Genomic DNA, 23,183 nt, shown 5'->3' with positions numbered 1-23,183 from the left:
GACTCTTTCTTTACAACAGTTTCAGTGAGACATATTTGGGTACATTTTGCTGTGTTATAATTATATGTAGCTGACATATATTTGAGGTGAATTGTGTTGGATCTTTTCTCCAAATGGCAGGACTTTTAGTGTGCTTCATGTGTTCTAGGACTTGTGCCTACCTTCTGTACCATTCTAACAAAACTTACCTCTGTACCTTCCCTATTTTTACAGTTACCAGTGAGCTCTAATACTCAGTATTACTGACAAGGTCCCTACTTTAATGGACCTTTCAGTAATACTAAGGAAAACGTAATTGTATGGTTTTTTTCCTAAAGGCCTTGTTAATTAAATAACTGCATCCAGCAATTTTCCTATAGGAAAAATTTTAGGAGGATGCATTGAGAACCTTATGGTTGCATATTTTTCATTTTCTCATTCTTGTCTGATTATGACAATTGTAGCAAACTTCAGTAATTCATAAGCAATGAATTTCTTAATGGCTAAACTTGTTCTGAAAGGTAACTGAAGAGATATACATAGCAAAACCAAAAGGCAGGAAAAACACAAAACACAATTGATGACAGATTAAAGAGAAAATTAATATAAAAAATGTACCTGCTTTTTATTTTCATAACATTGTCTCAAGTATTTTGCAGAGACTTTTATTAATAGTGTGATATATCGTAGCAGTTGTTTGAACTTTTTCATATACTTTGGCATATTGATCACCTTTCCTTGAACTATTGATTTTCAGGTAGACTTGTCAAGACAAGCACTAACACTGTTCTTGGGTAACATTGCTTATACACTCAATTGTGTACTAAGCACTCTGGTTACTTTACAAATAAGAGAACATTCAGTCTGCATTATATTATTATGAATATATATAACATATATAATTATAGATAACTATAATATATCTCTTATTCCACTTCACAGGTGAGGAAACTAAAATACAAAAAGATCAAGTAATTTGCAAGGTCTCATAGCCATAAGCTGTCGTTAGAGTTAAATGAGCTAGCTAAGAAGTTCATGCTTCTCATCACTTTTTATGCTGCTTCTGTTGTTGAGGATATAACAAATATTACAAATTATAGTAAAATGAATGGTAAAATAGCACAGTAGTACCAAAATTCACTTGAAAATATTATGATGCAAGTGAAAAAAATGTGATTCACTCAGTATTGACAAGTATAGGCTAGTATTTTACCAGCTTAAGTGACACCACCTGGTTCATGGCAACCTTAGCAGGCCATAGTCAGTTGCTTAGACTTTATCTTATAAATAATAAAGAATTAGTTGTGTGTTTTAAGCAGAGCAGAAAACAGATTTGTTTTTTAGATCACTTTAGCACTAATGTGAGATGTATTGATTGCTAGGGACTGGGGTTAAGGACATCATTAGGAGAATGCTAGAATAGTTCTAAAAAGACATGACTGTTGCTAAGACACTAGCAATAGAATAAGAAAACAGGGATTTGAAAAATATTTGGAAGACCATGAGAACTTCCAATCTGCTGCTATGGAAAGTGAGGAGGAAATTAAAGTTTAGGAACTCTCAAGTTTCTGTGTTGAGGTAAAACTTTAACCTTATCATTTTAAAAAAAATAGCGAAATGAATATTGGTGGAAGAGTAACTTTTGAGTTTCATATGGACTGATTGTTCACAGACCTAAAGCTCATGAGAAAGATCTGAATGAGATACAGAACTATACGTTTTCAGGAGAGTAAATGAGGTCATCTTGAGAGATCATGTAGAGTAACAAAAGAAGCAAGCCTAAAACAAAGCTCCCAGGAAAACCAAAACTTAAAGAACAGAAGACAAGAAGTCATTAAGGAGTTGAAAGGGGTCTGATCAAAAGGAAAGACTAGTATTTCAAATGTTGAGGAATCATTTGAGAGTTGTCATCAATGACAATTGAATTTGGCAAGTAAGAATTTTATCTTTGTCGCCTTCACCACTATAATCTCAGAGTGTTCTGGGCCTGATTGCAGTGGGTTGACATGTGATTTGAAGATTTCCGTTTCATTGGTAGACTGGATGCTCTGGGGAAATCTTATAAAACAAGATCTTCCATAAGATAATTTTAATTTCATTGCTCTGCCCACAAGAAGAAAGAGGCTCATCCCAAGAGTTGGGGAACATGAAATAATTTGCTGAGTCAATTGGTGATCCATTTTGATTAAAATGAAATCAGATCCTTTCCTTAGACCATACCCAAAAGTCAGTTCTCAAAGAATTACATATGAAAGAATAAATGTAAAAATAGTAACAAAGGAAGCCTGGCATGGTAATGCATTCATGTAATCCCAGTGATTCAGGAGCCTGAGATAGGAGGATCACAGGTTCAAGGCCAGTCTCAGCAATTTAGCAAGACTGTGTCTCAAAAAATAGAAAAGACTGGGAATATAGCTTGGTGACAAAGCATCCCTAGGTTCAATCCCCAATGCCAAATAAATAAATAATAATAACTTTTTTAAAAGGAGATTATCTTCTTATTATGGAATACAGAGAGATTTCTTTAGACACAGACACAATGCTATTAAAATATTAGTATGTTTGATTCCATTACAATTAAGAATTTCTGTACATCATAAAATATGAAAAACAAAATGTAAACTAGAAAGAACATACTTGCAGCCAGTTTAACCCAAAAAAAATGGATACCCAGAAAACACAAAAACTTACCCGTCTATTTTTAAAAGAATAGAAAAAATGGATTATAAACATGGACTAGGGGGCTGGGGTTGTGGCTGAGTGGTAGAGCCCTTGCCTTGCACATGTGAGGCACTGGGTTAAATCCTTAGCACCACATAAAAATAAATAAAAAATAAGGATATTGTGTCCATCTACAACTGAAGAAAATTTTTTTAAATGTAAAAAAAAAAAAATGGATGAGGTAATGTAAAATAAGACCAAAATGAGATTAGAAAAATTTTTAAATCTGAATACCAAGTAGTGGTGAGACTGAATCAGTAGAACCTGTTTTACATAGTTGACTAATGGGAATATAAATTGATATACTCAGTAAAATTATTTGACACTGTCTTATGAAAATTAATATTCCTGTTACCCTAAGACCCAGCATTTCTCCTCCTAGGTATACAGAGTACCTTAAACATGGGCTAAGAGATATACAGAAATAGCAGCAATCTTCTGTCTAAAGCATTAGATTCTTCTCTCCCTCTCTTTTACTTCTTTAGTGATGTCATTAAGTCTCATGGGTTAAAAGCCCATCTACCAAAGACTGGAATTTATATCTCCATACCAGGCATCTCCTTGAATTTTCAAACAATTAAACCCACAACCTGCTACAGGAGATCTCCATTTAGATGCCTACTAGACATTTCAAATGTAACACATCCAAATCTGAACACCTGATTTTTCCCCAGTCTGTTTCATTCAGTTTGGTGCTATTACAAATAATACCACGAACATTCTAAGTCCTATCTTTTGGTGATATGTGTAAGCATTTTCATTGCCTGTATACTTAGTAGAAGTATAAGGCATGCATTCATTCAACTCTGCCAATTTTCCCAAATATTGTACTATATTGCCACCAGCACTATGTATGAGTCAGATGAATTTTTTAAAAATATAATTTAGATAATGTTTTAAAATTCAGCCTTGGCTACCCATTTCAAAGTCCTCACAGTAACCTATAAGGGCCTGATAGAATCTCATTCACTTCCATCTTTCCCAGTGTTACCAAATTCCTTTTTTCCTCTTCCCTATTCTGCTCTCATGACACTGGTGTCCTTGCTATGGCTTGAACATGCTACTTCATGCTCCCACCTTAGAGCCTTTGCACTGGTTTGCACCCACTGTGTAGAATAATCTTCTTCAGACATTCACAAGACTCATTCCCTCCCACTTTTCTTTCTAGTCTGCTCAAAAATCACCTTCCCTTCTCAATGAAACTTCAACTGATAACTGTATTTTAAGTTGGAATTCTCAGTCTCCCCCATCACCACCAGCTTATCTTGATACTCACAGTCATGTTCACCCTGGTCTCCCCCCCACTTCATAGCTTTATCACCTTCAAACATGTTCCCAACATATATGTTTCTTGAACATATATGATTTACTTGGATATGATTTATTTATTTATCATGGTATTAATTATTTTCTTCCCCCAGTGTAAACTCTACAAGGGCAGGGATTTTTGTCCTTTTTCACTTGACGTCTCCAAAGTATACAAAACAGTATCGAGCACATTGTAGACATTCTATGTATGTTTGTTGATGAACAGTAAGTGAATGACAACAAACATAAGTAACAAAAATTTTTCTTAAAACTTACCAAAAGTTAGTGGTACCATAAAGAAATCATAGTTATTTACATGAAATAGTAAATAAAAATGAGGAAACTACAACTATATGACCTTACATGAACAAATCTTAGGAATATAATATTGTATAAAAAACAAATTACTGAAGACTATACTATTTAATTTTTATACAACTCAAAAGCAAGCAAATTAACATTGTTTAGAGGTATACATGATTTCTTTTTAGAAATTTTCCCCCTTGGGGCTCAAACCCAGAGCATCATGCATGCTAGATAAGCATTCTACCATTTAACCATACCCCTAACATAGAAAACTATTTGTAAAAGAAAGATAATAATAAAAATAATAATTCAGAATAGTGGAGACTATTCTGAATATAAAAGTGAATAACTAGGGAAGGAGTAAATGGACACAATACTGTGTGGTCTGTTTTTTGGCTTGGATAGTAGGTATGAGGTAGTCACTTTAATGTGTCTAGTGACTTCCATTATTTTCTTTGTATATATCAAATAAAATGTTATTAATATGAATATAAGGTCAGAAATAAAATGTTATTAATGTGAATATAAATGTGAATATAAGGTCAGAAAATAAAAGCTGTTCATCTTAATTTTTAGAAGGTTGATTAAAGCTGGACGGCAGTGGTACACGTCTGTAATTCTAGAGACTTGAGAATCTGAGGCAGGAGCATTACAAGTTTAAAACCAGCCTCAGCAATTTAGTGAGGCCCTAAGTAACTTAGTGAGACACTGTCTCAAAATAAAATATAAAAAGGGCTGAGAGTGTGGTTCAGTGTGTAAGCACCCCTGGCTTCAATCCCTGCTACCAAAAAAAAAAAAAAAAAGTGAGATGAAGAGTAGTAGCCGATGGTATCACAGGGCAGAGGAAAAAAGTGCTATTTGTTGGAGATGGGTAGTGTATATTTGAAACTTTATCTTTTTGTGGGCACAGAGAAGTTGAGCAGGAGAAAGTGAAAATGTAGGACCCAACAGAGATGAGGGATGTAGCACAGGATCAAATAAAAGTAGAAGTAGGGAGATACCTTTGATCTAATAAAAGGACAACACTTTTGAAAATAGAGGAAAGAGATAAGAAAAGTTTGTAAATAACCTTGAAAGAGTTCAGTTACATGTTGAAAGATATGGTTGAGGTCAGATGGGGAGATCTTCAAGAGTAGTGAAGATTTCTAATAAACACCCTAGAAAACAAGATAGGGACCAGGGATAGATTGCTGAAATGATTCTCAAGCAGTGCTGATAGGTTGAAGCTGCCAAATTAACAAATATGCCAATCTGAATACCATTTTATTTCTGTAGCTCAGGTTTTAGAAAAGAGAAGGTACTTATGAGACTGATTAAGATTGGAAATTTTGTGGAGAGAAATGGTGAAAGGAAAACATGAATGGGAAAGGAAGCCAGCAGGTTGTAAAGGCAATGTTACCAGGAGAAAAGAGGAGATCATTATGAGGAAGAATAAAAGTTATAAAAGAAAGAGAACCAGAGAGATGAAAGATAATGTGACCTGAAACTGTAAAACATGACAGTCTGATTTTAAAGATGAGATGATGGAATTCTAAGTAATAAGTTCCAAGTTATATCTTTGAACATAACTTACTAAAAACAGTGAAAGAACTGAGTTCAAGAAATTTTAAGCATAGGGTTTTTGTTGTTGTTGGAACTCTTGTTTGTTTTTGTTTGTTTATTCATTTGTTTTGTGGTGCTGGGAATCGAATCCAAGTCTTCATGCATTTCAGACAAGTAGCACTCTATCATTGAGTCACATCCCCAGTCCCGAGCCTGGGAAGGGGTCCCATTTTTTAAATTGGTGCATTAGAGTTGTAAATAGTGGGGAGATAAGTTGTTACATATTTGTACATGCACACAATATAGCAATATAATTTGACCAATATCATTGCCCAGTATTTCCCCTTTCTATCCCCTCCCCCTTAAGCCTCCTTTTTGAGCATTATAGTCATTGTTTTGATGGGCAAGAGTTGAAACAGAGAAAAAAAACTTAACTCATTGTCAAAGTTCTCAATAAACTAGACTGAGTACGACAGCTGCGAAAATGGAAAGAAGGTGGCATACACACATTCAGGGATTGCAAGGGAAAAGAAACTTTAGCCTAAAACAGGAATAATGGTAATGAGAAGCAGCCTCTATCTGGAAGCTGCAGCCACTTCCTCAGGAGAGGATAGGAAGCTGCTGGGGAAAGTGTGCTGGGGCAGCCAGGTTTCATAAAGGCAGCACAGGGATGATGGTTTGTATTAAGGTTAAGGTTACAAGGGAATTTATTTGTAGTGGGGAAAGGGGTTCCAGTGAGCACAGTGGGAAGAATTGAGAAGGATATCACCAGCTGAAGAGATTCAAGAAATGAAAATAAAACTGTGTGATTGTGAGCCAAAATGAGAAAGTGGACTCCAGAAGCTTGTCTTGTTTTAGGAGTGGGTGGTCAGAGGCATGGTTAGATTTACAGAGTCTTGGTCTAACTTTGACTATGAAACTGCTCCATAGTCTTCCTCTTCAGGGCAGCCCTACCATTCAGTGGGAACTTGGAAGTTAACAATTACCCTTCCCCATTTGTAAAAAATAGTCTTTTGTGGTCTTTATCTCCTCTGGGAGCTCTCTACCTATTCCTCCAAGTTATCTCGTCTCGGTTTTTTCCACCTTTTTAGGAGACAGGACCCTTGGATATGACTTACCCTTTTTAAAACATAATCTTATCATTAGATAAGTGCGCCTTTCCCTCACTGTGTGCCCTTGGCAAGTTACTTAAGTTTGCTTCCTACCTATTAGTGATGCCTACTTCAGTCATGAAGATTAAGTTCTCAAACATAAGCAAAGCACTCCAAATGATGCCTGGCACATATTCAGCATTATATAATTATCATTTTTTGAAAACATGATGATTATTCTTTATCTATTAGAATTATCCTTTATTGAGTGGCACCAGCCAGTGTACTTAGTGCTTAAATTTATCCAACTGGATTCTCACAATGGTGTGAGGTTGGTTATTCTAACCTTTTCACAGAAAGAAACTAAGATCCAAAGAAGAGCAGTAAGTAGTCTTGGTAATAAATATTAAAGCTGTTACTAAAATATTTGTTTTGATACCAAAATCCATTTTCTTCCACTGTGCAATTTATTATAAATCACAATCATTACTTGTATATTTGTGTTAGCTAATAAATTTCCTCTGAACTTACAATACCATAAAGTAGTGAAAGTCATCCTACAAGTTCTTACAGTCTTCTTCTCTTGCTGCTAAATATTAGTCTCCTTCCTCGTCTGTACTTATTGGGTGAGAATGCCATCTACAGGGGTGAGAATGCCACCTACAAATTATCTATTTTAATATCCGGGTTAAATGTTTAAAAAAAAGAAAAAGGAGAAAGGAAGACCAACAATAAAAGCCTTTGGTAGATAGAGACTCAAATACCAGCCTGCAATATATAAATCCCACCTTTGAGGAACATGCCAGTCAGGCCTATATTCTGTATACAATTCTTTGTGTGTTGTTGACATTCCTTAAGAATTGAATATGTAGAGTGGATTAAGTTACACAATGGCATTTCAGACAAAATCCTTTAAATCAACAAATAGTTACATTTATCCCAAACTTAGTAAGTGAAAACCAGCAGCAGGATGGATGAATAAAGTAGAAAATCATGCCTTCAGGGTATTATCAGTGACTACAAGAGAACTGCTTTACATCAAATATTTATTTCTGTAAGGTATATTTTGATGAGCTTTTAAATTGTTTCATAAGGAATTCTGAAAGATGGTCACACTCAGGGGAACGGCAAAGTAAAAATCATTGAATAATTTTCTGTGTCAGAAACGGTGCTACAAGGAAGTTTCCTCCCCCATTCCCTTTTGCTCTCCCGGCACAGCAGGTCACGTGACATCTATCACGTGACTCGGTCAAAGGATCTTTTCCTCTTAGAGCTTTAAAAAAAAAAAAAGCGAAGCCGTTCTCCAATTAAAGCTGTTAACGTGTACTACGCTGTTTCCTTGTTGGATTTTCTTGTTCTCTGCTGCTACTGTAAAAACAAAATGAGTGGTAAGATTTGCTGGTTTTGAAAATTTTGCTTTTATTTTAAAATATAAAAAGACATTGTATTAATCTAAAGTCTCGCGGCGTGGTTTTTTTAAATAGATGCCAAATATAATCGCTATAAAATATTTTAAATTGTTGCTATGTAGTTTTAAGCAGATTAGACTCTATGTAGAGTTAGGCTTATTTTATATTCCACAGAATATCCCATTCTGGACCCTTTATTTTACTAGGTTTTTCTTTTTAAAACAAAAATATGAAAATTGGCATCAGATTATTTGGAAGCCATTGTGAAAGCTTGCTTGTAAAGAGAATGTGTAGCACGTCAGCAGCCCGTTGCATTTTAAGAATTTAAACGCTTTGACAAATTCGGAGTTTTTAAATTAAAAAAAACTTAAATATGAATGTATATTAACAAGGAAAAATAAAGAAGAATTTTACTTATAGTAGAAGAAATACCTTATATATTGAATCATTGGTGGCACTTTTTAAAATTGGGGTGGGGAGCTTCCCAAATTTAAGGCATTGGTGAATGCAGTTGTTTTCTCTTCTCCTGGTTTTTGGGATAGGCAATGTACCCCTAAAAAATAATGAATATATTTATCACTATAGCTTGCTCTTGTTGTGTGAGATGTGCATTTAATGGTACAGTCTATATTATATTTAGCTTCTTCCATGGGGCCAAATCTCCCTTGCTGCAGACAAATTTATGTCAATGTGTAGTTGTCTTTTAGAACTTCCTAAATTAAAAAACATTGTTGGAACAAAGGAAGCAATCAAACATTTGCATTGTTAAATATGCAAGACCTTATCTAGAGTTTTACTACCATAAACACAGTAATAGCAACAAAAATGATGCTGTAAATAATTGTTTTGAACATCAATACTCATATTTACTATATTTATTGGGGGTTTACATGTTCGGTGTTGAATGATATTTCACACTAGTGTTTTAAATATTAAATATGGTACTGATGAAATTGCATTTTTTAAAAACTTAATCATGTATCATTTCTGCCTCAGAATAAGAAAATATACTTGCTAGGGTGAAATGATTACTTCATAGAGAAGTGAGTTAATCAGTATTATTCCTCACTACAACTAGTAAGGATGTCCTACTGGTTTACTTTAGGTTAAGTTTGTTTTGTTCTGTTTTCAGTATCACACTTAAATATAATTAAAATCATAAACCGTTTTAGGTGCTATCAAAAGTAACATGGTTTGAATTATAGTTACAAGTATTTCTATAGTCATGTTTCTCTTAAAGGAGGGTAACACAATGCAGTTATGCAGTTTTATCATTTTAAATGTTATCAGCAATAACATTACTCTCATGGCTAAATAAAAACTAACACCACCCAGACACAGTGGCACTCTATGTAATGCCAGCGGCTTAGGAGGCTGAGACAGGAGGAGTTCAAGGCCAGACTCATCAATTTAGCAGGACTGAAGCAATTTAGTGAGACCTTAATTTAAAAAATAAAAAGAACTAGAGATGTATCTTAGTGATAAAGTACCCCTAGGTTAAATCCCCAATTCCCCTCCAAAAAACAACCACCTGCCCTAATGACTGGACATAAGTAAACTTGACAACACTTGGAAGAGCCCACAGTCCAGGATTCATATGTTTAAAATCTCAAAAGATACTAATTTCCTTTATTCAGATTGTAAATAAGTTTTCACTTTTTGCTTTCTTCCAAGGTGCCGGGGATTCGAACCCTGGGCCTGTGCACACACTCAGCAAGCGTCTACAGGGTGAGCTATTCACCCGCTTAAATACAGTTTTCAATAAATTATTTTTCTGGTTTTCTGCTAACTTTCACACATTGTGAATAACTAAGCCAGCTCTTAGGATTTAGAAAACTAATTGATAATAATTTATATAAATTAACCAATTGAAGTAAATAAGCAGTAGAATAAAACTTTACTTCTTTTGAGCCCAGAATATAGAACTTGAAAGGTTGCTTTTTGGGGGGAGGAGGGGTTTTTGTTGTTATTGTTGTTGTTGTTGTTTCTTTTTTTCTTTCTTATAGTTGTTTTTCTACTGGGGATGGAACTAAGGGACTCTATACTAGAGCTCTATCTGTCCCCTTTTTATTTTGGGACAGGGTCTTGCTAAGTTGCTGAGGCTGACCTCATATTTGGAGTCCTTTTACCTCAGTCTCTAGATTCCCTGGTACCCATCTAAAAGGTGTATTTTGAAAGAAGCCTTTCTGCATAGAGGTGTAAAGCAGCTCTTGAGTTTTATGTAGTAAATTAATAAGTAATACTTGGTTAATTTTGTTCTCTCATGTTTATCAAGGAAATATAACAAAGTCAGCCTTACATTCCCCTTCCAGACATTACATCAATTGCCAATATGCATGGTATTTTAAAATTTATGTAGTAGAGATTATATCCTCAGAAATGAAACTGAGCCACACATGTTGACACACACCTGTAACCCCAGCTACTGAGAGCAGGATCCCAAGTTCAAGGCTATCTGGGCTGGGGATATAGCTCAGTTGGTAGAGTGCTTTCCTTCCATGCACAAGGTCCGGGTTCAATCCCCAGCACCACAAAAAGAAAGAAAAAAAAAGGAAAAGAAAAGAAACACGGCCTAGCCTGGGCAATGTAGAAGAGACTCTGTCTGTAAATAAAAGTTTTTGTAATTTTTTTTTAAAAGGGCCAGGAATGTAGCTTATTGATAGAGTGCTTGCTTAGCACACATGCGGACCTGAATTTGATCCCCGGTACTGCAAAAGAAGAAGAAAAAAAAGAAACTGTCTTGAATCCCAGTTCTATCACTTGGACAAGCATAACTTTTCTGTGCCTCTGTTTCCACATCTGGAAAATGAGGGTGGTGGCAATAATATTTCTCTGATAAAATGATTATGAGAAGAAAAACTATATAAAAGGCGTGGCATATAGTATGTTAGTATTATCTGTGTACCATTAAGATACTCTGAACGTCTTTAGGTATTTGGTGGGCTTGTTTTGGTTCAGAGAAGTATTTTGTTGAGAAGTTATTTTCATAGCCAGATATTATGTAGTATAATTCGGTAGTATACATTCCTTGCCCCTCCTTACTTTATCTTAACCACTTCAGTATTTATTTTCCTTTCTTCTACCCCTTCCTTCTATTCTATTCTTCTGCCCTTTTCCTTTTTCTCCCTCTCTGTCCCTTCTGTTTTCCCCTCCATCTTCCCTCCCAGCCTTCCTCTTTACTGTTCCTCCAGGATCCTCCCTTATCCCTCCCCTTTCTCTTCTTACCTTTCTCTTCCTTTCCCCTCTTGCCTCTCTCCTCTCCTTCCCTTTCCTTCTGCCCCCCACCGCCTTCTCACCACTGCTCAGCATTTCGCCTCTTGCACCCCCTTTTTACATTCTCTCTTTTCCTGCCTACCTCTTCCTCAACCTTCCCCTCCCCCATCACCACTGTATTGTTCTGTCCTCACCCCTCCCCCTTCCCTAGAAAGGCTGGAATCTGGATTTGCTGGAACCTCCATGCTCTTTATTGTATGTGTAATGTTACCTGTGGTAACATTCGCTGGTAGATTTAACTTCTGCATGTAAAAATGATCCTTTCCCCATTACATTCTTCATCAAACTCTGAAAAGGTTTCATTTCAAGTGATTAAAACTGGTAAGTAAAAGGATGCTATAGTCTAAAGTTACAAGAAGAAACAATCTGAAAGTGAGATACTTTTCTAAAAAGTTACAGAAAAGCAAGTAAGATTTGAATTTCTATAAAGAATAAACCACTTCCAAAAATGCTTATATTTCTCCCACAAAGGTGAGAAGGTAAACAAGTGATAATATTTATAAAACTTACTTGGAAAGCATAACACGATAAAAGTGAAAAGAAATACAGGATAAAAGAAACAAGTTTCTTTTTTAGAACTTGGCATAAAAAAACAAATATTTGGGGGTAAATATCCATATATGGCATTTCTCTTTGTTCTTAAGCACCCCGGACATGACATATATATTACACAAGAGTCTTAACTCTAATAAAGCACACTTCTCTTTTAACTATTCTTCTCTTCCCTTTTTTCTTGATTTTTTTCCCGTTATTTTTGAGAATTTGACTTTTGTCTTTTATTGATTTTTTTTTTATATGTATATACACAATTCTGTTTGGTTTTCTCAGTCAGTGTTTCTAACTTGCACAATCATGAGAGTCACCTGGAATATTTATAAAGTAAACATAATGATTCAAGGTTGTAGGCATACCAATAAGAATCTCTAGGAGAGACTGTTAATCTTATGTTTTAATAAGTTCCCAAGTGACTTATCACTTGAGAATGCAAGTATAGGTAAAAGGTGCATTTTATGAGGTAAACATTTATAACAAGTCAGTCACCTAGGTTTCTTTTTATAGTAATATAGTTACTGTTGGCTTTAGTGTTTAGATGAAATAGGTAGTTGTTTTCAACTTTGCTTGCTACACAGTCATGTATTAATGAATCATTTCTCTAACTCATCTAGGTCCTGCTCAGGTTCCAATGATGTCCCCAAATGGTTCTGTGCCTCCTATTTATGTGCCTCCTGGATATGCCCCACAGGTATGTTTTTATGATATTTTTCTTTTTATTTGTATATAATAGTGATGATGTTACTCTCTTTTCCAGGGAGGGAGTACATTGCTTGGGATTGAACCCAGGGTCTCTTGCATGAGGCTGTGCCACTAAGCTACACTCACGTCCCCAGTAATGTTACTCTTTTTAACTGGTTCTCGTGGGGAAAAGTATAATGTAAATGCTGACACATCTTTGGTAAATCCATATTTCAAGTACTTCAGTACATTTGGAAAAGAGAAAAAAGTATATTGGCAGTGCTCACCATTTGGTCTTTAGGTATTGAATTACAAAAGAAAATTCATTTTGAAGTTTTTATCGCCCTGAGTATGTAACTAATGTTAATAATTATTTGAGCTGTCGAGGTGCCTCTGCTATCGTATTTTTTTAATTAATCATTTGCTTAGAAGTAAGCCAAGACAGTACTTCTAACCTTGTTTATACAGAGACTTTCAGATACTGATAGTAATTATGTGGCATATTGTGGTAAATAGAATTTAAATCTGCAACCCTAAGGGCCAGAGGGATCAATATTACTGCCCAACTATAATCCTTATCTGCTCACGTATTGGCAAGCTCTGTCTTAAAGAATGAAGTATGGGGCTGGGATGTGTCTCAGTGGTAGAACACTTGCCTAGGATGCATGAAACCCAGGTTCAGTCCCCAGCACCACAAAAAAGAAAGACACTGGTTAAAAAAAAAAAAAAAGAATAATCAAGTATAGTTAAGTTACATACACAGCAAACTGAATTAAACTATAGATTTGCCAAGTGTGCTTTGAGTACTGAGATTCTATATAGTCTGTATTTATTGCCGTGGGTCCCTTTTGAAAAAGACTCACTTTCTCTTCCTAGCACTGAATTTACATTTCAGTTTTGTTCAGACCCTCTCTTTTTTTGCCTCCCTAATCATGGCAGAATATTGGTAAGATATTGTGGTAGATTCTTGGCTTATTCCATGAAGCACACCACTACATGAACAACAGAAAAAAAAAAAAAAATGTAGATGCTTGTGGGGAGAAGGGAAGTAAATCTGAAATTGAGAGTCAGAAAAGCTGGATCCCTATCTTCAAATACTTGCTGTCTGCCAGACCTTGGACAAATCACCTTCCTTGAATCTCAGTGCCCTTATTGTAAGATAAGATGATAACATGAGATAACAGAGTTCAAAGTACAGTGAGCAAAGGAACTGAACAGACCCTTCTCAAAACAAGAAATAAGAATGATCAACAATATATAAAAAATAAGAATTCAGCATCTTTAGCAATTAGAGAAATGCAAATTAAAACTACATTAAGATTCCATCTCACTCCAGTCAGAATGGCAGTTACCAAGAATACAAGTAACAACAAATCTTGGCGAGGATGTGGGGAAAAGGGTATGCTTGTACATTGCTGGTGGAACTGCAAATAGGTGCAACCCCTCTGGAAAGCAGTGTGGAGATTCCTCAGCAAACTAAGAATGAAACCACCACTTGACCCAGTTATCCCACTCCTCAGAATGTATCCAAAAGATTTAAAAACAGCATACAACAGTGACACTGCCACATCAGTTTTATAGCAGCACAGTTCACAATAGCTAAGCTATGGAACCAACCTAGATGCCCATCAACAGATGAATGGATAAAGAAATTGTGGTGTACATACACAATAGACTATTACTCAGCCATAAAGAAGAATGACTTTAACACATTTGCCAGTAAATGGATGGATCTAGAGACTGTCATGCTAAGTGAAATAAGCCAGTCCCCATAAAACAAAGGTCATATGTCTTCACTGATATATGTGGAAGCTAAACCATAATAAACTGGGGAGAGGAAGAAGAGAAGTTCAGTTAATTAGACAAAGGGGAATGAAGGGAAGGGAGGTGGGGATAGGACTAGGAAAGACATAAAGAGTAAATCTAACATAAGATTCCTTTGTACACATGAAATTACCATGAATGGGGTCCTAATTAAAATAATACATACCCTATGGTTATATAATTTTATCAAAATGGATTTACTATCATGTATAACTAATAAGAACCAATCAAATAATACTTAAAAATAAAGTACATTGTAATCTTTTAGAATAGTCTCTGCTTGGTATCTCTACTTTTAACACTTTGACTCCTCAATTTATTACAGTCTGCATTCTGCCTATATTACCTTTCTCGCTACTGTGTACCATATCTAAAGGACTTTTTTCCAGCCTGATTCTCTGACCTCTAAAAATCTGACACCATTGATATGATTTTATCCCAGATTTTCTTGTATGTTTTTATTTTTTGTACTTCTTCTCCATTGTACCTTTTCAGAACTTTGTTCAGTTACACAAAGACTGTTCTCCAGCATAAAGTTCAACATTTATTGAGTCGTGTCTTGTGCCAAAATCTGTGCTGGGTACAAGTGACACAAAGATGATTAAGACATCATTTCCATCATAGGACATCTGATAGTCTCATCTTATAATACCTTTTCGTTTTATGTTTATAACAAACTCTTCCCATCTCATTTCATTCAATCATGAACTTCTAGAAGCAGGTTTCCCCTAGGCCTTTCCAGGTTACCTGTCCTTTTGGACTCTCTTAGTATATAATATTTATATATATATATATATATGTGTGTGTGTGTGTGTCTTAATGCATTTATCACAGTTTGTTAACTAATTGTCTTTCCTAGGAAGATTATGACTTCTTAAACACTGTATTTATCAGTGTTCCACACAAATATGTCTTGAGTACTCTTGAGTGCTCGGGATACATGTTTAAGTAAAAGAGACATAGATTCTTGTTCCTTCTGAAGTTTACATTCTTGAGGGAGAGGAAAACAGAAAGCATAATCAACAGCTAGATTAATATTAGGTGGAAGTGATGTTGTGGGGGGGGATAGAGCTGGTTACATTTTAAAATAGGATGTTAGGACAGACCTCATTGAAAGGAGACATTTGAACCAAGTCTTGAAAGATAAGTGGGATTCACCTTGCATTTATCTGAAGAAGGAGGGTTCTAGAAATAGTGCACATGGCCTAAAATGAGAACATGCTCCATACCTGAGAACAGTGAGTTGTCAGGACAGAATAATAGTAGAGAATGAGGTCAAAGAGTTAACTGGACTTGATCATGTGTAGGACTTTCTGTTCTTATTTTAGCCTCAGTTCTATGTACAGTGGCTGCATAGTAGGAGCTCAATACATATTTACAAACAAGGAAATAATCATCTAGATTGAAGTACTATTATCTTCAGACAAAGAATCACTAGATAACTTTCTCATAACATTTTTTGATCTTTTCACTTCTTTGGACATAAACAACCTTTAGTTGACTTGTTCATTCGATAAAGTATAGTTGTCTTGACATTTAAGGCCTTACATAGTTCTGTCTTAGTTGGCCTTTACACCCTTGTTCTCTTCATTACTTCCATCATGTATCCATTTTTGCATGACTTCTCAATTGCTCACATGGTCTTTTCCTTTCTCCATTGTTTTGTAAAAGCTCTTATTTAGGGAACGTTATTCATTCCCCCTTTTTGGCCTTCCGGAATTTTATCTGTCCTTGAGGGCCTAGACCAAGTTATTTATACCACTTCTTGGTTGTAGTACATACCACCAAATATTATAATTGTGTGTGCTTTAAATCCCTGTAGGATTTAAGTTCCTCAAAGATAGGAGTAACCTTTTAATTATTTTTGCATTCTTGTGATAACTCAATTATAGTAGGTGTCCCATAAATAGTTGCCAAATAAATTAATTAATTTAAACTGCAATCTTACTAGATGGGATATATAAGGCTAGCAGACCTGTTATTAATCTTTAAATCAAGATTATCTCAAGAAATGTATTACTTCCAAGCACATGGAATAATTTAAAGATAAAAGTCTAGTCTCATCATTATTTAAACAATTTAACTACCCAGTATATAAGACTATATTCTTACATTTTCACATCACTGTCAAAACAACTCCATTCCCTAATACACACAGTTTCTGTTGGTAAACATTTATCATTAAAATCCAACTTCTGGGTCAGGTGCAGTGGCTCACCCGGCTCAGGAAGCCAAGGTATGAGGGTCACAAGTTCAAAACCAGCCTCAGCAACCTAGCAAGGCACTAAGTAACTTAGCAAGACCCTGTCTCTAAATTTAATATTAAAAAGGCCTGGGGATGTGACTCAGTGATTAAGTGCCCCTGGTTTCAATCCCACACATAAAAAAAATCCAAGTTCTCAGTACAGCTGAGTTAACACTTGACACATTGTCCAAAACTTGACACACAATCATAATGTTGGCAATCAAGAAGCTATGAGTTTAACCAAGTATTAAAATATATAGATGACTTTAATAATATACAAGTTCTGTTTGGCTCAGCAAGATCCAAGAGCACACACTTGAATAGCTATTATCTAGTTTCCTTTTAGACTTTTATACACTTGATTCTCCCCACATAGCAAGAAGTTTTATAACATCCATCCCCTGCTCTTATACATACGTCATTTAAAGCTAGTAACCTAAGGAAGGTTTTGCTGTGTCATTGTGTTTATAACAATTCAGTGTATACTAACAGTTCAGCAAATGTATGTGTCCTAACAGGTTGGCTCAAGCAAGCAAGAACTGCGAAAATTAAAATTCAGTGTTGGGACCACTTCAATCCACCACTGAGGAAATGAGAATGCTACCTAAGAGCATATTGTGACAGAAAAGTAAAAGAATCAGAAGATAGATCTTTTTAGTTTGGGTTTTTGTTTGTTTCTTTGCTTTTTCTTTTTTTTTTTTTTTTTTTTTTTTTTTGGTACTGGGGATTAAACCAAAGGGTGCTATATCATTAAGCTACATCCCCAGCCCTTTATATATATATATATATATTTTTTTTTTTTTTTTTTTTTTTTTTTTTTAATTTGGTGACAGGGATCTGATTTAGTTGCTGAGACTAGCCTTAAAGTTTTGATCCTTCTGCCTCAGCCTCCCGAGTCACTGGGTTTACAGGCATGTACCACCACCATATCAGGCAGATAGATCTTGATTTTAGATCAAGATTTTTTTTTTAATTTTTTTTCCCATCCCTACCACTCCCACCCCTTTCCTCACTCCCCTCTACATAATCCAAAGTTCCTTCATTCTTCCCTACCCAACCCCCCATAAGATAAAGATTTATTAAAAGTACTTTTAGGAGAAACACATGATGAAAACATGATTTATGCAGTATATATTAACCTTCAAATTTATCATGTTGGTACCAATTTCATATCCCTAGTAAGTTTACAGATACTTCAAACATGAACTCACCCTTCTCATCCTTTTTTGGGGGACTTGATCTCACAGAGTTACTGAGGCTGACCTCAAACTTGGAATCTTCCTGTCCTCAACCTCCAGAGTCACTGGGATTATAGGCAAGCATCACTATACCCATCTCTCTCTTCTTTTTCAGTTCATATTTAAGAGTAACATTAGATAGCCAGGCATCAGATATTGAATTACTTTGGGAGTAATTGGTTTTATTTTTTTCTCCTTTGTAATGTTCAAAACCCATACATGCTACTTTTTACATTACACTGCCTTTACATTTTTTTTTAAGTTGTAGATGGACACAATACCTTTGTCTTATTTATTTATTTTCAGTTGGTGCTGAGGATCAAACCCAGTGCCTCATATATGCTAGGCAAGTGTTCTACCACTGAGCTACAACCCCAGCCCCTGCCTTTACATTCTTATTCAAGAATTCTGTGATGTTACTTGTTTGTAATCTTCGTGCCTTATTGTTCTGATACTTTAGTATTATACTCAGTAGTAATGGGAAAACAGATTGTTCTGTTGACCTTTGGTCTTAAAGAGAAAGTAGATACTATGTAGATATAGAATGATTTTTGAAAGGGCTTCTAGGGACTGTTTTAACCTTTTCTATTTGTGAATAGTAACAGCTTTTAAACAGTAAAAATATGCTTAATTCTTCATTTATGTACATGGCTTTAGTTGTTGGATCAAAAATAGATTTTTTTTAAAATCATTGTTATAAGAAAAAAATTATTAAACATGACATTGTGTAAGATGCCATCCAACAAAATAGGGAGACCTAAAACTAATTAAAATGATATGCTGAAAGAAGTGAAATTGTTCACCACAGGCTTAAATTTAAAGAAATATTACTTTTGCAAACAAAAGTATAGAAAAAATATTTAGTAATAAAGAACAAATATAGCAGTATACTTTTACCTGTTCTTATGATCCTACTTATATAAACTTGGAAAATATGCAAAAGGCAAATTAGGATATTTCCCTTTTATCCAGTTACAAAATTATAAATCTTAAATATGTATGATGTTTATACTTGATATGATCATTTCCTTATATCATTAATGTATTTCAAAACTATAAAAGTTTTAGAAGCTGTAAAATCCATTGTCTCAATATATCTTTATTTGATTATTTGTATTATGTGATTAGTTAGACTCTTGGTTTTTCTTTTGTGATTATAAAGGTACAGTGAATACATGCACAAATCTTAGTATTGTTTCGTATTTCCTTAGAATAAATTTTTGGAAATGGCATTATTAATTCAAAGTATTTGAACTTTTTAAAGTTTTGGATACATAATAACATCCTTTCAAGTGAAGTTCATATCAGTTTTACATTCCCACAAAATGTGTAACAGTTGACTTTAACCTCTCCAATATTAATTATTAGTGTATATAAATTATTGTTACTTTCTTATATATATAATTTCTTCTTTATGATGGACACTTTCAAACTTATACAGAAGTAGAATGAATGAGTAGTATCATTAACGTGTCTTGTACCCATGAACCAACTTAACAATTATCAACAAATTGCCATTGTTATTTTATCACACATATCCTCTTTTTAAAATTACTGAAATTTTTAACAATTTCTAAATAACATCATTTTCACCTATCCTCAGACTTTTTTTCTACTTGTATTTAATCAGAAACCTCAATTGTTACATTTCCAGGTATGTTTGTTTTTTAAGAATAGTGGGGAGGAAAAGCTCTCAGATAACAAACTATTTAGAAAAGATTGTATATAGTCTGTAAACCAAGATTATGCATTTTACTTTTAGATAAGTTCCATAGCCACTTTGGGGCTTGGCCCTTCTTTCTCTAGGCATAATGTTAATGCGGTTTATTATTGCTAAATTGGAAGAAAGGGAAGGTTGTGAGAGATAGACATACTACATCGAAGCAGAAATACATGCCAATTAAGCTGTCAAATGGAGAAATGAAAGAGTAAATTGTGAAATATGAACACAAAGCAAATAATGACGTAGAAAGCAAATGGTGACAAGAGTGGAAGGAACTTTAATTCACTGCCAAAGAACTGGTAGTCCCTAAGAACATATGCATTGCAAGGTAGAATTCACATTTGATAGTTTAGTGATGAAGTTAATGGCTTATCAAAGTTTATAAATTATCTGAACGGGACTCCTGAAAGACAACATCAGAAGTCTTGCTGTCTTTCTTGTAATGGCTTCATAAACTGCTTTTTTATGGAATGCGGGTTTTTATGGAGATGAGAAAGAACCTAACAGGAAGGGGATTGTAAATCTCAAAATGTGGGGAAAAGGCTTGTATCAATTTAAGGAAAAGGTTTGTATTATACCTTTGAGCTTTGTTTCCTATTTCACTTTGCCTTATGTTCTCACCCAGTGGTAAGGTCAGTGCATTTTTTTTTTTTTTTAAGATTTTATAAATCAATCTGATGTCAATCTTTTCTCTGTCTCTCTTGGGGGGAAAACAGCCAAAAGGAAGAGGCAAGGGGTTTGGGAAACTGGAAGGTAGGTGGGAGACTAAGGTTCAGATGAACATGAAGTAGTAAAGTAGTATAGTAAGAGCTAGGGAAATAGATGGTTGTGCTCACTTACTGACATCATGTGTATGTGGTTGACTATATAAAATTATTTGTTGAGTGAATAGTTAGAAATAGCTGTATTAAAATCTTAAAGTTGGAGTAGTTCAAGATTTAGGGTGAGGCAATAGAAATAGTTGTAGGAATTGAGGCAAATCACAGAACCTAATAGTTTTGTGATGTTAAGAGGGAAGAGAAGAATGTTACATGCTATTGGAACTAAGAATACATACATTTCTGGTCATTCAACAAATACTTTTGGAGCATCTTCCATGACTTAAGTATTGTTTCAGATACTGAAAAGAAAACAGCAAAACAGATTTATCATGGTACTACATTCTGGTGGGGAAGACACACAAACAATATCTCTCTGCAGTTTTGCTCAGTTATTTCTGCATTCAATAAAGGAAAGAAAGCAGGACTTTGCCTAATTAGAAATTAGGTGGCATTTGTGGTTAAGGAATCAGACTGCATTGATACATTTTTCACTGTTTTGTTTGTTTTAATTTTTATTAACAGATGAAATTGAATTGTATTTCATCTCTTTTTTTTTTTCCTTGTCACAACTTGATTTTATTTTAGTCATCACCATTAGAATACCCTGTTGGTATGAAATTTGATGTCTCCATGTTTTTTGTTGTTTTGTTTTGTTTTGTTTTTGGCGGTACTGGGGATTGAACCCAGAGCCTTGTGCTTACAAGGCAAACACTCTACCAACTGAGCTATATCCCTAGCCCTGGTGTCTCTGTTTGACTACTTCTTAGCAGCAAGGCCTCTGAAGACTTAATAGATATTTCTGTTTAACATCGTAGTGTTTGTTAATTTTTCATATGCATATGTTTTACTCTACAACTTAAATATTTCTCAGGGAACCAATATTAACTATTGACTCTTCATAATACTGCAAGTAGGTACTGTTACTGTCTCCATTTTAGATGGGGAAACAGAGGCAAAAAAATGTTAAATAAATTGCCCAGGGTCACACAGGTAGTAAGTAGAGGAACTAGTCTTAGCCAAGACTTGAGGTCTCTGGCTAAAGTTACTGGCTGCTTAGACCATTACTTGAAGTGGTGAAGTCTAGCTCTTTGTTTTTGTTTTTTGTTTTATTTTTCTCCTCTTATACATCTTAGGGTTTTTTTGGGAGGGGGGATGGAGTGCTGAAAATGTACCTTCTTGACCATGTTCAGGTCGACAAATCAGTATTGAATGAATATGTTGACATTGTTTTACTACTGTCACCACCATCTATCCAAAGAACCCTTCACCTTGCTGAAAACTGAATCTGTGAACCTATTAATCAATAACTCCTCATTCTCCCTCCCTTTTCCTTTTTTTTTGGTATCAGAGATTGAACCCAGGAACACTTAAACCACTGAGTCACATTCCCATCCCTTTTTTTGTTTTTCATTTTGAGACGGGGTCTCACTACTTTGCTTAGGGCCATGCTAAGTTGATGAGACTGACCTTGAACTTGTGATCCTCCTGCCTCAGTCTCCCGAGCCACTGGGATTACAGACATGTACCACTGTGTCCAGCTTTCCTCCTCTAACTCTCCTCCCCTGTTTTAAATGTTCATTCTTAGCAGAAATATTAATTCCATAAGTTATTTAGCCATTTCTAGTTCCTGTGCTTGCTACCTGTATGACCCTGGGCAAGTTATTCACCATCTGTATGCCTCAGTTTCCTGTCTAAAAATAGAAATAACAATAATACCTTTTTGTAGTATTAGTTCATACTGATCCCTTGAGAAACAGTTTTATTTTAGAATAAGACATATGCATAAGAAAAAATTACCAAACACTACAATGTTAACAAACAAGTTACTTAGAGTAAATGGAACAGAAATTATAGGAAGAACAGATCACCAGTAGATTATAATGCTCAGAAAATGTCCATGGAGGAGCAGTCAGAAGGATATCCATATCTCTGTCATCACCTGCAGTTACATGACCCACAAACCTCTGCTTCCTCGTATGTAACAGTGACAGACTGAATTCCTGTTCAGTACCTCTACTGGAGTACCGGAGCCCATCCTCTTTGCATGTTCAAGGGTTTTACTTTAGCATTTTTCCTCTGATACATCATCATTTTCTTACTCAACTGGATCACCCTTATTAGTATATCAGCATGTAGTAATTGCTCTCACTAAAAACAAAAACAAAACACAAATAGATGTTTTCTTGATTCCACTGCCAGCCATACACTATTTCATTATTCTCCTTTGCAATAAAACTTCCCAAAATTGTGCTATTATCTTTCTGTAAATCTTCTCCCATTTTATTTCTTAAAACCTACCCCAGTTAGGCTTTACATCTGTGATTATACCAAAACTGTTCTCATCAAGGTCATAGTGATGTTCACTTTGCTAAATCCATGGTCATTTCTTTACCTTCATCTTACTTGATATATCAGCAGCTTTTAACACAGTTGATCCTTCCTCCTTAATACCCAACTTCACCCAACTTTC

At 35.0% G+C, this 23,183-nt stretch overlaps 1 protein-coding gene and 1 non-coding gene across 5 annotated transcripts in view; one reads left to right on the top strand and one right to left on the bottom strand.

The window, feature by feature from the left end:
* The window catches only part of Fndc3a (fibronectin type III domain containing 3A), a 174,516-nt gene that overhangs the window by 99,330 nt on the left and 52,003 nt on the right, over nucleotides 1-23,183 (top strand). For 2 of the 4 annotated variants that reach the window (XM_047552169.1, XM_047552170.1), the window contains exon 4: nucleotides 12,796-12,872. In XM_047552169.1, coding sequence (XP_047408125.1) covers nucleotides 12,796-12,872 — 77 coding nt within the window. Of the gene's footprint in view, nucleotides 1-8,237; nucleotides 8,336-10,030; nucleotides 10,085-12,795; nucleotides 12,873-23,183 lie in introns of those variants that run through there. The other 2 variants (XM_047552171.1, XM_047552172.1) reach the window with 2 other exon arrangements.
* Nucleotides 21,376-21,452, bottom strand: Trnat-ugu (transfer RNA threonine (anticodon UGU)). Its single transcript has one exon. It is a non-coding gene; the product is annotated as a tRNA-Thr (tRNA).

Source organism: Sciurus carolinensis, chromosome 5 (genome assembly GCF_902686445.1).
Source record: "Sciurus carolinensis chromosome 5, mSciCar1.2, whole genome shotgun sequence".
Classification (NCBI taxonomy): domain Eukaryota; kingdom Metazoa; phylum Chordata; class Mammalia; order Rodentia; family Sciuridae; genus Sciurus; species Sciurus carolinensis.
Note: the sequence above shows the minus strand (reverse complement) of the source record. Positions and strands in the feature narration are given on the sequence as shown.